Below are 14960 nucleotides of genomic sequence, written 5' to 3'. Positions count from 1 at the left end.
CGCCAACATATTACGCAGCGCTGTACATTAAATAGGGATTACAAATGACAGACTAATACAGACAGTGATACAGGAGGAGAGGACCCTGCCCCGAAGAGCTTACAATCTAGTAATGTGTAACTAGTTATAATAGGAATCAGTAAATCACTATAATAAAGTAAACTCGTCTCTATATGAGCATATAAAGAGTATTAAAATTAGAGTTTGCCTTTAGTGAAAATCAAATGTCAAAACTTAGTACCTTTTATGTCAGTAGCCTGTACAGATGTACTGAAGTTTTACACGAAAGGCAAAACATAACACTGTATGCGCTGTGATACGTTGGAAATGATGCTGGGATGTACGCATCTCTCGCCTTGTGATATGCCTTACTATAGCCAGTGATCAACAAAATTACAGTACACAGTACTACTCCATACTGATCAACATTCTGAGACTGGTTGGTAGGCTAGGCCAGTTTCCTACTTCGATTTTCGAGTTACGATGGGGTCGTCATTACGGATCTCCATTTTAACTCGAGGACTACCTGTATACCTAGAGGTACAGTATACTCTTGTTATAGAGAAACATGGATTTGCCTGTTAAAATCTAGCTTGATTCTATCTGGTTCAGTCCACTACATCTCGCCAGTGGGGCTAACTATGACATTATATTTCTTTTTACTGGAAAAGCCTGAAAAAACGTATTGCTTTATTCTGACAGTTCAAGACTATTGCTTTGTCTGATATTTTTTATGCTAAAATAGGGGCAATCTTAGGGCATTTTTTTCTCCATATATACAAAGAAGATCACTGATCTCCTTTGCTGAGCTCCTGATCACTTACTATCTGTCTAATACTTAGGGAGTTGAATTGTTGTTTAGCTTTTTTTAAACATATTAATATTATTACTATACTATAAAACTATAAACTAAGCTTTCTTTAAGTCAGACATTAGTAGATTCATATATAGTGGGTTATATTAGGCAGGAGATGTAAGTCATTTCCATGTAGTGTTCAAACCATTAGTAGAGCTACATATCCCGTGAGTGGGCAATAAATGTTGATAGCTCAGCCACTCATACTGGCTGCGGTAGAAGAATGGAATGGCACTATAGTGACAGGTAAATAGGAGGAAGGCTACCTGCAGTCAAGGTAGCCACAGCAGCAGTACAAGTTACAGTGTTATTGCTTTTGCAGTGAAATCATAGCAACCTTGCAACTCTGTAAAAAGGTGAGGTTACAACTGATATAATGGTGGGACTGAAAAGTAAATTAACTGTCTTAAATTAAGACAAGGCAATATAAATGTAATATTATATTTTGATCTACTAGGGAGGTCAAAAGGTATACATTTCTACTTGGATCATTTAATAGGCAATTCATTTATTATTATTTCTAAACATCATAAAGGCTGTTTAGTTCCAACATATATTGTAAGAAAATAATATGTATTGCTGAATATATTTTGTATAAATACATATACAAGGAGGGGGCAATAAAAAAAAATAAACAAGAAACACCATTGCCAAACACAATTTTGTGTTACTGTAGGCCATAGTATGTGCTGCTTTTGCAACAAACTGGATTTGATACTAGTAGCATAGAAATAAAAATTAGGTGAAATGTTGTTTTATAACCCATCAGGTAAGAAAAGTGTAAATAAACAGTATATAAGATAACTGAACAAATGTTACAACTGCAATTTTGTATGTATAAATAGTGCTCAAGCTCCTACATTCTACTTACTTCTTTAAATAGGATTGCTATACTGTTTTTTCACTGACCTCAAGCTAGGTGAATCTTATCATCATAGAAAACAGGAAACAGTTGAAGTAAATAACTAAAAAAATTGTGCTACATTTTGGTTGATTCATTTTTAAATTATTTAGGCTGTTTGACCTTTTATGGCACAAGCAAGCTGTTTAAATGTAAAGGAAATGTATTTGAAACCATATCCTTGGAGTTATGCTACATTATAATGTGGGGAGTACATTCACCTCAATACATGGAAATACTGGGTAATTTCTTTACTTCATTTTCATTGAGCAGTAGGGGAGCAAAGGATAGGTCATTATATTCCCCTAGGTAATCAGTGCCCTAATACACAGAATAACACACATTAAAATAATTGCGTATACTTTACAACCTCTCTAACCCTATTAGCTGTAGGCATTGTCAAACATCCATTTTGAAAAATCATAACAAAGTCTCTGTAGTTTGGTTTCAGTTGGTTTCTTATAGAGCCTGCAATTCATTTACATGAAAAAACTCGAAGACTCAGAGTTTTCACAAAAAAGAACTTGTATGTCAGTGCCTCTGATGTGATTTCTGAAGATTTTTCACAGTGCCTAAAGCTAATATTTTCAAATCTCTAGTCTAGGCAGAGCTGTACTTTAAAAAGAACCTGTTGCTTTGCCTTTTATGGACAAAGCACTAATCCAAATTGGAGAAACTGCTAAAGGTGAACAGTAATATAGAGTGTTTATTATACGTAATCCTTAGTCAGACTTACAGTCTGTTTTGTAAAACTGGAGGTGCTCTTAATTAGTTAGGCATGTATGATTCGGGCATAAGTGTAACTATTGAATACAAAAATAATTACGTTACCCTTTGTCATTTTTCACATTGTGGCAAAGAATTGTGAGACACATTTTACTGACAGCAATTTAAATAAAGCAAATTGTTTATTTCTGTCAGGTGTTTTTGGCTTATTTTATGAAGCTATATTTGTCTCTATTCCCAAAATTCACTAGTTCAACAATGTGAAAAATGAGAAATCAATCTATATATAAAATGAGAAATCAATCTATATATGCACATTAAAACTTTCACAATAAACTGCTGTTTACTACTTAGTAACTCTGCTTTTTTATTAGAAGGCTGGCAAAACTCAATTTAGTGAACGGAGTGGGTCTTTATTGAAATTGAACAGAGTAGTAGTTTGCAAAGTCATTGCCAGTCCAGCTTTCTCTCAGGGAGAAACATGGCACAGTTTATAAAAGCAATTACAATGTAATTTCCACCCTCTATTGTAAGTAGATGAAGATAACCTCCTGGACACACATGTTATCCTTGTTTTCTGTTTGCAGATGAATGTATGTTGTATAACATACAACATACATTCCTTCTCAACTAAAGATGTGTGTACTGGAATAGTTTTTTTCAAACACTTGGAGGGGCAGAAAAACTTCAGGTTCAGGTTAACCTTCATGGTTAACACAGCCTAAATCTAACAATGGCAATTGCAGTTTTGTATTTTAGGTCATTGGAGATACTGTTAGGTACTGCTACAAAATAGCTACTTATGCCACCAGTAATTTGATGAGCTTTACAATTACTTAAAACTAATTACTACTAGATGCATATTTTTTTTCTTGTGTTACCACAGTGTATATTGCAACATATTTGGGCAATGTTTCGTATACAGGTGCAAATGAAATGAAAGGCTAGGAGTGGCAGTAATGACCAGTACTTATCAAATAAAGCCTATAATGTTTTTCCTTGGAATGATATTCAAATTTTCAATTAGTTTTAGGTACCTAGAAACAAAGACTGTACATATCTTCGAAACAAAGCTGTGTCCTTCTACACTGTAAATATCTTGGCCAAGGTTTATTTATTAAAAAAAGTAAACTATTTAAAACTGAACATAGGATAAAGTCTAATTATAGCAAGCAGCTATAAATAAGAAGCTGACAGGACCACGAATAGGGATACTTTTGGCCCAGGACTCCAGCCAAAATTTATTATAATTTACCTGTTTGATCTCAGAAGTTGGGGTAAAAGAGATGGATGACCATACTGCAGATGCAAAAAAAATGTTGTCGTCATACCAAGATATTGTTTTTATTTTCTGTTTTTGTTTAGACACATGCCTAAATGTAAATAATTAAAGCAAATATTGGAATGGTATCTTGGTGTGTAAACATCCTCACTTGTCTTCTAAATGAAGACTTAGACTTCACATAAACCTATTTTTTTACAGTATTCTCTGCAGTGACTGACAGAGTATCAATGTACCAAATCAATTGCAATTAATGTTCTTTCTTTGGAGTGTATTCTAATTCTAAAGAATTTGTTGATAATCAGAATTCAACCATACAAGAGAGAATCCTTATGAGGCTATATAGTACTGCTTCTGGAGCAACATGTATATATTTATATATTGAAAAAAAGAAAAAAGTTGGCATCTGTATGTTAATTTTTATAGCATTAAATAATAGCATATCAAAGTGAGTTTGGACTTCCTTTTGAACAATAATTTAACTAGTTTAGATTAGATATTTACATTAAAAGACACTTGAACACTAAGAGAAAGTAAACCACAAAGTGGTTTATGGTCTAGTTGGTAGAACATCTGGCAAGTCTTTATATGAAAGGCCCTTATTAAAAAAAGTTCTGTTTATTGCTACAGATAGAGCTTATCAAATGTCATTGCACCCCTTTTTCAACAGCCTTCAGGCAAGGCATAATATTTGCAGTGAGTGGAATAATGGATAGTAGAAATAGAAACCTCTTGCAAAAACATTCTTACCCACAGACCTTCAAATACATGCACAGCCCATCTTGAAGTGTGTAGTCACATATCTGCATGAAATAGAATTTTTAAAGTGTAGAGTTTAAGTTTCTCATCGGAGCATCAATTTAGATCTACCAGAGAAATGATAGTGCACCTGGTAAGTGCAGAGAATGGTATGAAGACATAGTTTTAATTTAAAATGAAAATAAATTGAAATGTTTTTAGTTACCGTAATGTACATCCTCCAAATAAAGGAAATTACAAATCAAGAATTTCTGCACTCGCCATTTGGTGCTCATTTTACTAATGCAACATTTTATTATTAGGACATTTTAGAAATAAAAGATACAAAACTAAAGCTGTCATACAGTGCTGGCTGGTCATATTTTGCTCTCCGTTCACCATTCCTCTACCACAGAGCAGAAACTACACCATACAATGTGTCCTCCCAGTTATAGGGGGCTGCTAACCTTCTTTATGCCCCAAAATCTCTGCAATGCATACTTCCAGAGAAATGGAATTTATGTGACAGATAGCCAAGGGGTACATGTTCTTAATATTACATCTTCAAGTCCCTATATCTCCCCATTCCTGAGAAATTAGGGTTCTCAGAAGGTTGATAGCCAGCTATATGTGACAGGGTAGCATGACATGTATAGTTTTTCGTATCTTGTGATGGCCCCGTAGAATTAAAATTTTAGGGGGAGTTAGCCATAAGAGTTCTCCACTTGCAGTTACATTTCTCTTTTCTTACAGAGTAATTGGAATTCATAGAGAGTAATAGAGATAGCTATGTGTGACAAGGTAGCATGATATGATGGGTATAACATTTTTTTTTTGGGGGGGGGGGGGCTGGAACAAAAGGCATTTCCTGCCTATTTATTAACCCCATGTTCATTTGCATTAGTTGCACAGTTCCATTAATATGCTCATATATATATTTTTTTCAATGGCCTCTTTCTTTTGCCAATAAAAAAAGCAAGCTTTGCAGGAATCTTGTAAGATATATATATATATATATATATATATATAACATTACAGATATTACAGTTATAGTTACTAGTAAGGTATTAGTAGGTACTTTGATATCGTGTAGAATTTGGAGAATGTTACACTCCAGTTAGCAGAACAATCATCAATACTAGGTATATGATTTGGGAAGCAAAATAATTTGTGCACATTTACAATCAAACCAGTAAAGAATTTTAAAGTTTCAAAAGCATTTTCAGATTTTGAAGGCACTTACATTATTATATAATCCTAGCTAACTTTAACCATATTTTGTTTTCATTGTATTAAAAAATTGTTATTGGGACTTTTTAGGTACCTTCTTTCAAAACATTAAACATTCATAAAAATATATATTATTTGGAGCCAAATATAAACAAAATCACCATGACACCTATTTCTATTTGACACGTTTCACAGATATTTCTGCTTTATCAAAAGAACTGGGCAATTTCATCACAGCCTTCCATATACAGGAAGTATATAGGCATAAGAGCTTCTCCTCACTTCCATCTCTAAGGTTTCACAGGAAGTACTTAGGTTTCACAGGATGTACTTCGGTTTCCATAGGAGGTATTAAAGGCCTTCACAGGAGGTACACAAAGGTGTGACAAAAAAGGAAAGCAGAGAGCAAAAGACTGGTCACCAGTATTGCATGTGGACAGCTAATATTTTCTTCATTACTGACTTACCATATTTTGTACTCACTTGTGTCTCTTTGTGGAAGTCCCCACAAAGACACAATGGAAGACAGGACTTTGCTTCACCATGTCAGAGTTGCCCCCTTTAGACCGGAAAGTAAATATTTAGGAAGGATGACCACAGAATGCATAAAGTAGAAGCACAAAAATCCCTGCACTGCAGGCCCTTAGGTAAAGATTCCTTTCCAGCAAGGAAAATAGTGGGGGACACAGCACAAATCTCATGAGACTAGCAGTCAAAGACAGCAGTGCCTTTCACACAATTATAAAGCTGTGAGAAATAAGGCGATTAATATGCTACTCTTTTCAGTAGGAAAAAAACTAAAAGGTAATTTTCGGCAAATAAAAAAAAAGCAACTAATCCTAAACTAAATTCAGGTCCACTTAAAAAAAAAAAAATTTCAGGTTGCAATCGGGTCTAGAACAGGTCGTAGCTCTATAATAAACACCTATTTTAAACTTGTGCTAGAAAGAAAATAGGAGCAAATTTGGTTCAAATACTCCACTCATGAACAGGCAATTTAGAGCAATATATATATATATATATATATATATATATATAATATGCAATATAAGGTCACAGTATGCATAAACTAAAAAAAAAACAGTAAACAGCTGTGTTGGCAATATGTGGTTTGTGTAAAGGTACAATCAGGGCATAAACATTAGTGTTGGAATAGCTCAGTGTTCGATTCGGCAGCTATTCGATCGGATAGCCCGATATTTTTCGGGTGATCGAACGACGAATTCGAACACCATTAAAGTCTATGAGGGGAAATTCAAGTTTTTATTCGGGACTGTGTAGAACTGCAAGAGCAATCAGGGGAGCAGATTGCTCTTGCAGCCCAAGCGTAATTGTAGTATGTGTTCTTGGATAGAGAATTTTCATCCAAGAACACATACAGAACAGCGTAACATGACCGCAGGTTCCCACACTCCCCGGGCTGTACTTATCAGTCCGGTGACCGTGGGAACTGAACTGCAGATGAACTCTCAATGAAGAAACTCTATTGAGAGTTCACCTGCAGTCACAGCTGATTGGAAGCACTCGCATGCCTCCAATCAGCTGTGACCGCAGGCTCCTACGCTCCCCGGACTGTACTTATCCATGATAAGTACAGTCCGGTGACCGTGGGAACTGAACTCAGATGAGAGTGATTGGCTGAGGAAAGGTAAACCCTGATGACAGCTCAAGCGTCATCAGGATTTTCCTTTCCTCAGCCAATCACAGAGCACTAGAGGTGAATGAATGGGGAGATTCTAGTGCCCGGGGATCCCACACTGACAGGAAAATTCGCACAGCTGCACAGTCATTGTGGCTGGCTGTCATTGTCACAAATCACACACATTCAATAAATTACTTTAACATTAAAGCCTCGTTTTTTTTTAACATATTTTTACACGAAGTTTTATATTTTACGCGAAGTCAAATCTGTGTTTTTTGGGTCTGGTCTATCTGAATTTGAACAGCCATATTCGGGTCGAATATAAGGACAACCCGAATTCAAATGCCAACACTGATAAACATCTTCAAGCCATGCTATCAAAGCTACTGTTTTCAGCCACAGCCAAGTAAAAAAACATATATAATGGAAAGGCTTGTGGAAAGTTGTACATTCAAAATTGGTTATTAGCCAAAAGGAACAGGGACTATACCATTTTACGAAGAAATGATTTATTACGGTGTAATACATATTTATGCAAACATTGTTCTAGTTTAAAACACAATCGTTATAAAATATATTGTAAAACCACCAAAAAGCAACACAAAGAATTACTGTTTCAAAAATCTTTCAAGCAGTAGTTTAATTTTAGTACCATTGTTACAATTTTAAATTAAAATGTTTAAAGATGGGTTTGTATGATTGCCAGATACATTTTGTGTTCTATGCATATTCTACACAATCTGGCTCTGGATAATATGCATAATAACCCTCCTGGCAGCCAGCAGGTGGATTCTCATTCAGCCCCTCTGGGCTGCCACCCCCTTCTAAAAACCCACCACATCAAAGACAAATAGCAAAAATTGCCTCCAAAATGCCTTTAAGTGTGTGCAAGTTATTAAGCCTTGATATTTTGAAAGTTCATCCCCCTGTCCCCTTTCAGCAGTGACAGTGTTTCCACAGAGATGGTCTGCTTTAAACATACCTAAATATGTAATTCCCTGATTACAGGCTGACAAGATTAAATTCAATTCAAATGATCTCTACTCACGGTTAAGGTGTAGAACATAAAGAAAAAATATCTTCTTGCTTACCAGATAGTTGCAGGTCTAGCACATGTAAGGGATCAACAGATACTTATTCAATTGTTCTTACCAACTAGAATGCATGAGCAGTTTACTGATTTTGTTTATTGTAAAAGTTACAGTATTTAGTGGTTAAAAATAAGTTTTTTTTAATTAAAGACTTTTTGCTGGCTAGCATTATTAAATGATAGAAAAATGTTTGTTTGATTCATTTTTAATACAATGCCAGTTACATTTCATCAGCTTTCTATGCCCGAATAATGAAAAGGGAGAACAAAGCAATTCAGACATTTACCTACTTCTTTTTTTTCCATTTTATTTTTAAGAATTTAAAAAAAAAACATACATAGGGAAAAAATAAAATAAGTTCTACTTTTGTTTTCTTTTCTTTCATTCTTTCATTTTCTTTTTCATTTTTTGTCTCTTGCTATACTGAGAAGATTGGATAATTCCCTATTTAAAGAAGACAAAAGCACATATTTACTGTAGATACTTAGAAATTCATGTTTATCTTTTCCCCTGTAACTCCTAATTTGGTGAACCATTGTAGTAATATATACAAGTTTTACAAAAATAGGAGGTATTGTGTTTTGTATTGATTTTAGCATTTCGTAATGAAATTTGTTTTTACAACCTATTTGTAAAAAAAAATATTTTCTTTCTATATGTTGAAATTTTTGTGGGACAGGTTTTTATATAATGGATCCCATACTTTGTACAACTTGTATCGTCAAAAAAAATTGCTTTAACTTTTTATGATTTTTCATATACATTATTACTGAATTTGTGTACTTTTAACAAAATATGCTTTAGCAATTATACGTTTTTTTGTTTTTTGTTTTTTTTAAATATGTTTTCCTGAATATGTCATGCAGGTGGAAAAACATTGAAGCACAGTAGCAGCATCACATCAGAAGAAGTCTTAACAACTGATGATGTTGGATCTGTAAATAGCTACACAGAAGATTCAGGCATTGTGAGCTCCCCATCAGATAGTGTCTCACTAGATTTGCAAACTGATAGCTGTAAGAAAGACGAAAATACCAACAATGCGACTTATAAAGCTAATTCACAACCGTCCAGAGCAGAGTCCTTAAACAGTGACGACTCATGGAGCCTAAATACTAGGTAACTTTATGTGTATTATTATTATAACACTCCTTGCAGTACTGTTATATTTTTCTTCATTGCAATACATTTAAAACCTTTTATATTTTATGTATACTATATGTGGCCTGCAAATTTGAGCAGCAGTTTCCTATTACCTTTATATTGTGTCACTGTGAGGTCTAATTTTCCTGTTTTAGCTCAATTGTGCACTTTGAGATGACCCACTTCTGTGCAAAAAACATTCATTTAAGCTGAGCTTTATACTATTTTATTAGCCAAGGTACTTTCTTGTCTGAGGTTTACACTCTTCTTATTGTAATTTATTTCCAGGACTTTACTGAATTTTATAGACAACATAAATGGCTTAACATCACTAATATAGCTCTGCTCCAGAGCTCTCCCATTCTCAAAGTAAAATTTTAGTCACTTGCAACTGCATTAACATAATGGGAAAGCCTTCTGCAGAAATATTGTGCATATTAAAAGCTCCATAGCAATAGATATCGAGAGAAGATATACACAGTAGTGCTATATTTTACCATTTTCATAACATTGGAGTGTCAGATGTACTCTGTACTTTCTTCCAGCTATTCAGCTTTGAGGAGGCATCTTTTTGCTGCTACTCCTGCTTGCAGGGCCACATAAAACTTTGATGCTTCTGCTTTCCTGATCACCTGATCATAGACACAATAGGGGCAGTTTCACTGTTCCAAGTGACCCTGACCCTGACTCACATTCTCATAATAGTTCATGTGTGGTAATAGTTGGTTAGTTCAGATCAGAGTTGATCACAAAATGCCCACACATCATCCAGCAGTCTGCTGCATTGACATGCCTGTCTTTGACCTTTGACATTAGAAATGGTGTCAGTGCAGCCCTCAGACAGCGCATTCAATCTGCAATTTCCTGCTAGTCAGGGACAAAGCTTGGAGCTAAAATGGTGACAAGATTAAAGAAGAGGGTTCTTGGTGATAAATATTAGGTGGAAAAATACTTAAAGGAAATTACCTAGCAGAAAAGGAACTTTTGTGAAAGTGCCTTTGGAAACTGCTCATTTGAAAACCATGTTTTCAGAAAAGAGCTCTTCTGGAAAAAAGTGCTCTTGGGAAAGTAATTATGGAAGTGTGACTGTTAAGCAAGTAAAATCACAGCCATTATTTCCAGTTATAAACATGTATGTTTTCCCATTGTTTCTAATAAAGTCTGCCCATTTTTCTCATACTGTGACTCCTAACCAAGTAAAGTAACCTGTTTTCTCATACTATGAATGTTTAGCAAGTGAAATCACAATTATTTTTAGTTTAGACTGTTTACACTTTCCCATTATTGCTAATAAAATTTGCCCATTTTTCACTTATTGTGATATTTAACCAAGTGAAATCACCACAGTTCCAAATATACACAGAATTTTTTTTCCATTGTTGTGTACAAATTTGCAGGTTTCTCTTAATGTGAGTGTACACATGAAGACTCACACAAATTGTGAGTCAAACTAAACTTACTGGGTCTGTATTTAGAATTTACTAAACTATAGGTAGCAGTAGAAAGGAAACATGCATACCACAGTGGTAGCAGGCAGGAAGAGGTCCCATTATCATAATTCTCTGCCTTATTTAGTGGGCAGAGCACCAGGCAGCTGTGCCTCCCCCACCTGAACTAATCACAGTGGGGTTGCTCAGTGCTGAGCTGTCATCTGTTCAGAGAATTTAAGCTGCTGATGAGAGGTTGGCCCACCATTCAAGGGAAATTGGGGTTCAAAGAAGAAGTAGACAGGTTAGCATAGCATGACAATCATAGTTGTATGAAAGGTAGGTATAAATTTAAAGGCCCCACCCCTATGCCCCATGCTATGTTAGTGGCAGCGGGGTCCCCAATTTGCATTTTTATTATGGGCTCTTAGATGCACTTGCATATGAAACGGCAACCCCAGTGTTCAATTTTCCCAAGTTTTTAAACTTTTTTGAAATTTAGTTACTAGTAGCTATTAAGGTTCCCTGTGCACTCTGAATATGACAAACGCCCTTTACACACACACAGCTATCACACTACGCTGCTGATGATGTCAATACACACGTCCACTCGGGTCGATAAATTTCAAAGACAGTTTTTTTAGAATATAGGCAGGGAGGAGGATGGGACAATGGCTGTCCTGTTCCCATCTGCTAACACATGCTGGCAGTCATGAGAGGGGAACACTGGCTGTCCTGCCCCCATCTTGTTATCTTGTTACATTTTAAGGGTGAAAGGGTAACTTTCCCTGTTATATAACAGAAAAATGCATTTTCCTGCCATGGGGGTAAAGACTAAGGGGGAAATCTGCAGCCTCCTGGGATATTTATGTCACATATCCCAGGTGGTTGTGGTCTGCTCATTCTGCGCATGCCTGACATCGGGAATGCGTCATCAGGGGCTTTCCTTTTAAGTAAGAGAAAAGTGCTCAATCTCATGCATGTGTAGTGGGATCGGCACTTCACACTGGCAGTAAGGTTGTATTCACAGCTTCTTCATGCCAGGAACCACTGCTGCTTGAAAAACTGCTAAGCCTGAAAAAGCCCAGCACTTACCACCTGTTACCAATCCCAGGTGTCCAGCAGTTGCCAGTAGTTACTCGGTAGTGGTAAATGTCATAGTTTTTTACTGCAAATGTAAACTAAGCCTAACTTGTTACACTACATTAATTACACTAATACACTACTGCGTGCATTGCAGTGAGTTATCTTTATATAACCACCTAATGTGGTTTAAAATCAAACGTGCTTTTATTCACATATTGTGTTGTATTGAGAATTATTAATCATCTTGAAGAGGGCAATGATTTTTTCTTTCATTATAAAAATACCAACTTACTTATAACACATATGGGACCTTTCATTGTGGTGTTTTTTTTCTGAATCCATAGCACCATTTTTTTTTTTTTTTCATTTTGCATGTTTCAAAATATCCTGGTACATTCTCTATAATAGGGCACAAATTAACCTTTCAGCTGACCAAAACCAACACTGATCCTTTAATGATTTAAGAAAATCTATACCTACAACTGCACTTAAACATCACAACAATCTGTTCTTTTCAGATGATAGATGCAAACATAGTGTAGTGTTGCAACAAAAGAATGAATCATGAATTGTTCCTCTGCAAACTAAGCAGAACGTGTTCCATAACAGAAGAACATTTTTACTAGTTTGTACACTTCTGGGCCAGCTTATTTGCTCAGTCTGGGAGTGTAATACACATAATCTTCTTGACTTTGTGAGACCTGTGTCTGGAACACACATACCTCTAAATGAAAGCACAGTTCACTTTTTGGCAGCTTATACTGTAGTTTTACAATGAATTGCCACAAGGATGAGAACATTATATCTTTATAACCCAGACAGCATGCTCATATTCTTTACTTTGTCTTTTCTTGCCTTTCAGAAAGTAGTGATTACACTCTGCTGTAAATAAAACTGTAATAAATTAATAATTGTAAATCACAGGACATAGAAAGTCACTCAACTTAGAATGGACTGCTAATGGTTAACATAAAGGGCCTAGTTATTAATCAATGCACTTTTGCTTTTTCTATCACATTCAAGGCCACAACTCCTACATACACTTGCAATCATGATATTTTCACAGGTCATTAAAGGACACTGTCCTTGTTAAGTTAAAATAAATCTGAAATGCAATATTGCAACTTCTCTAAACAAAGCAAAGTCTTCATATTACAAGATCTCAAATCTAGCTTAAATCAGTAGATAATTTTAAAATACTCCAGCACTCCCAGACTGTAAGAATTTGGATTAAATTGTGTCCAAGTTTGTGAGTTGTTTGATATCTTTTCTAGCCTAAATTACACGGTACTTTCCTATACTAAACACTATACCCTGCTGTCTATTTTTAGTCTTATTCAGTGCTGGAATTTTATGGATATTCGTACAGGCACAATATAGGAGTTTAAAAGTAAAGATTGCAGCATTTTATGTAATTTCTTCCCTTGTGATTTCTTTTACTTTTGTTTTACTATTTTTATGTCATATCCTGATCCTGATTTTAGCATCACCTATTGCTTTAGAATTTCTTATTACACCTAAATTGTTAAGCTGGCCTGACTGTTATGGAAAGCATTGACATATCTAGGAATCAACACTAGGAGAGGCTGAAATGACGGAGCAGACTTAAAGTGTGTCTGTTTGAGTGACATGATGACAACTTTAGTTTTTTGTTTATATTCAATAGCTTTCTAAGGACAATTACAGGTAAATATTTCTGTCACTGGTGTTCTTTCACTGGTTTAAAATGCAGCAAAATAACCGTCTTTAGGTAGTGACATCCCATTGGTTCAGTTAGTGAGTGACTCCATAAGTGGAATTTCTCTGGTGACTTGTTACCTGAGACAGGATTACTCATCTGAGATCAGCTGAAGACTTTTCGAGTGTTTCTTTTTCTAAAGGGGAAGGGGGGGTTGGCAGGTGTGTTTGAAAGGCAAAAAGTTTATTAAGAGTTGGAGTGGATGTCACTTCTGGAGGGCATATCTAGTAAAAAAAAAAAAAAAAAAAAAAAAAAAAAAAGGGCTTAATATCAAAACCTTCATGGTAAACATTAAAAAAAGCAAGAACGGCTTTGAGGAGAGATTAGCTGTATTTATTCTCTCTTGAGAAGAGACGTTTAAGGGGAGATAAAATCACTTTGTATAAATAATGGTCCATATAAAGAACTCTCTTCTCATTTATTTGCCTCGGGATCAGGACAAGAGGGCTCTCTTTGCGTCTGGAGGGAAAAAAAATTTAAGCTCCAGATAAGGAAGGAATTCTTCACTGTAAGGTCTGTAAAAATATGGAATTGTCTCCCTCAGGAAGTTTCAGAAAATACTATAGATTGCTTTAAGAAAATGCTGGATGCTTTTCTAGAAGCACAGAAAATAACTCGGTATTAAAGCTTTTAAGGGAAGATTACAGACTGTTGATCCAGGGAACATCTGATTTCCTCATAGAATCAGGAAGGAATTTTTTTCCCCTGTTGGAGCAAAATGTACCTCTGGACCAACTATTTCATATCTGGGATATGTGTTTTTCCCTAATGGCTGAACTTGAAGTCTTTTTTCAACCTGACCTATTATGTAACTGTAAGAACAAGATCTACCTTTACCATTTTGCTTCACTCTAGGTTTTTACCTGCATTTACATTAGGATAATATGTGCTTGTTCATCACCCATAGTGATTGTTCGTGATCTAATTGGTAGAATATCGTGTACAGGTGTTCATGGTGTCATTAGGGGTTCATTAGTGATCTGCCTCATTGGATTACTAACGATCATTTATTAAAAACATACATAATATTGTAAACAATGCTATGAGATCCTCCATGCTCACCCACCTCCTTCTTTCCATAGAACATGCTATACAGCCAT

The 14960-nt window shown here is 35.4% G+C and overlaps 1 protein-coding gene across 4 annotated transcripts in view; it reads left to right on the top strand.

Moving 5' to 3' along the window:
* Window positions 1-14960, top strand: part of COBL (cordon-bleu WH2 repeat protein) — a 241175-nt gene that overhangs the window by 181283 nt on the left and 44932 nt on the right. For all 4 annotated transcript variants that reach the window (XM_072412123.1, XM_072412122.1, XM_072412125.1 and 1 more), the window contains one exon: window positions 9333-9585. In XM_072412123.1, coding sequence (XP_072268224.1) covers window positions 9333-9585 — 253 coding nt within the window. The remainder of the gene's footprint in view (window positions 1-9332; window positions 9586-14960) is intronic.

Source organism: Pyxicephalus adspersus, chromosome 5 (assembly GCF_032062135.1).
Source record: "Pyxicephalus adspersus chromosome 5, UCB_Pads_2.0, whole genome shotgun sequence".
NCBI classification, from domain to species: Eukaryota; Metazoa; Chordata; class Amphibia; order Anura; family Pyxicephalidae; genus Pyxicephalus; species Pyxicephalus adspersus.
This window is presented reverse-complemented; position numbering and strand designations above follow the sequence as displayed.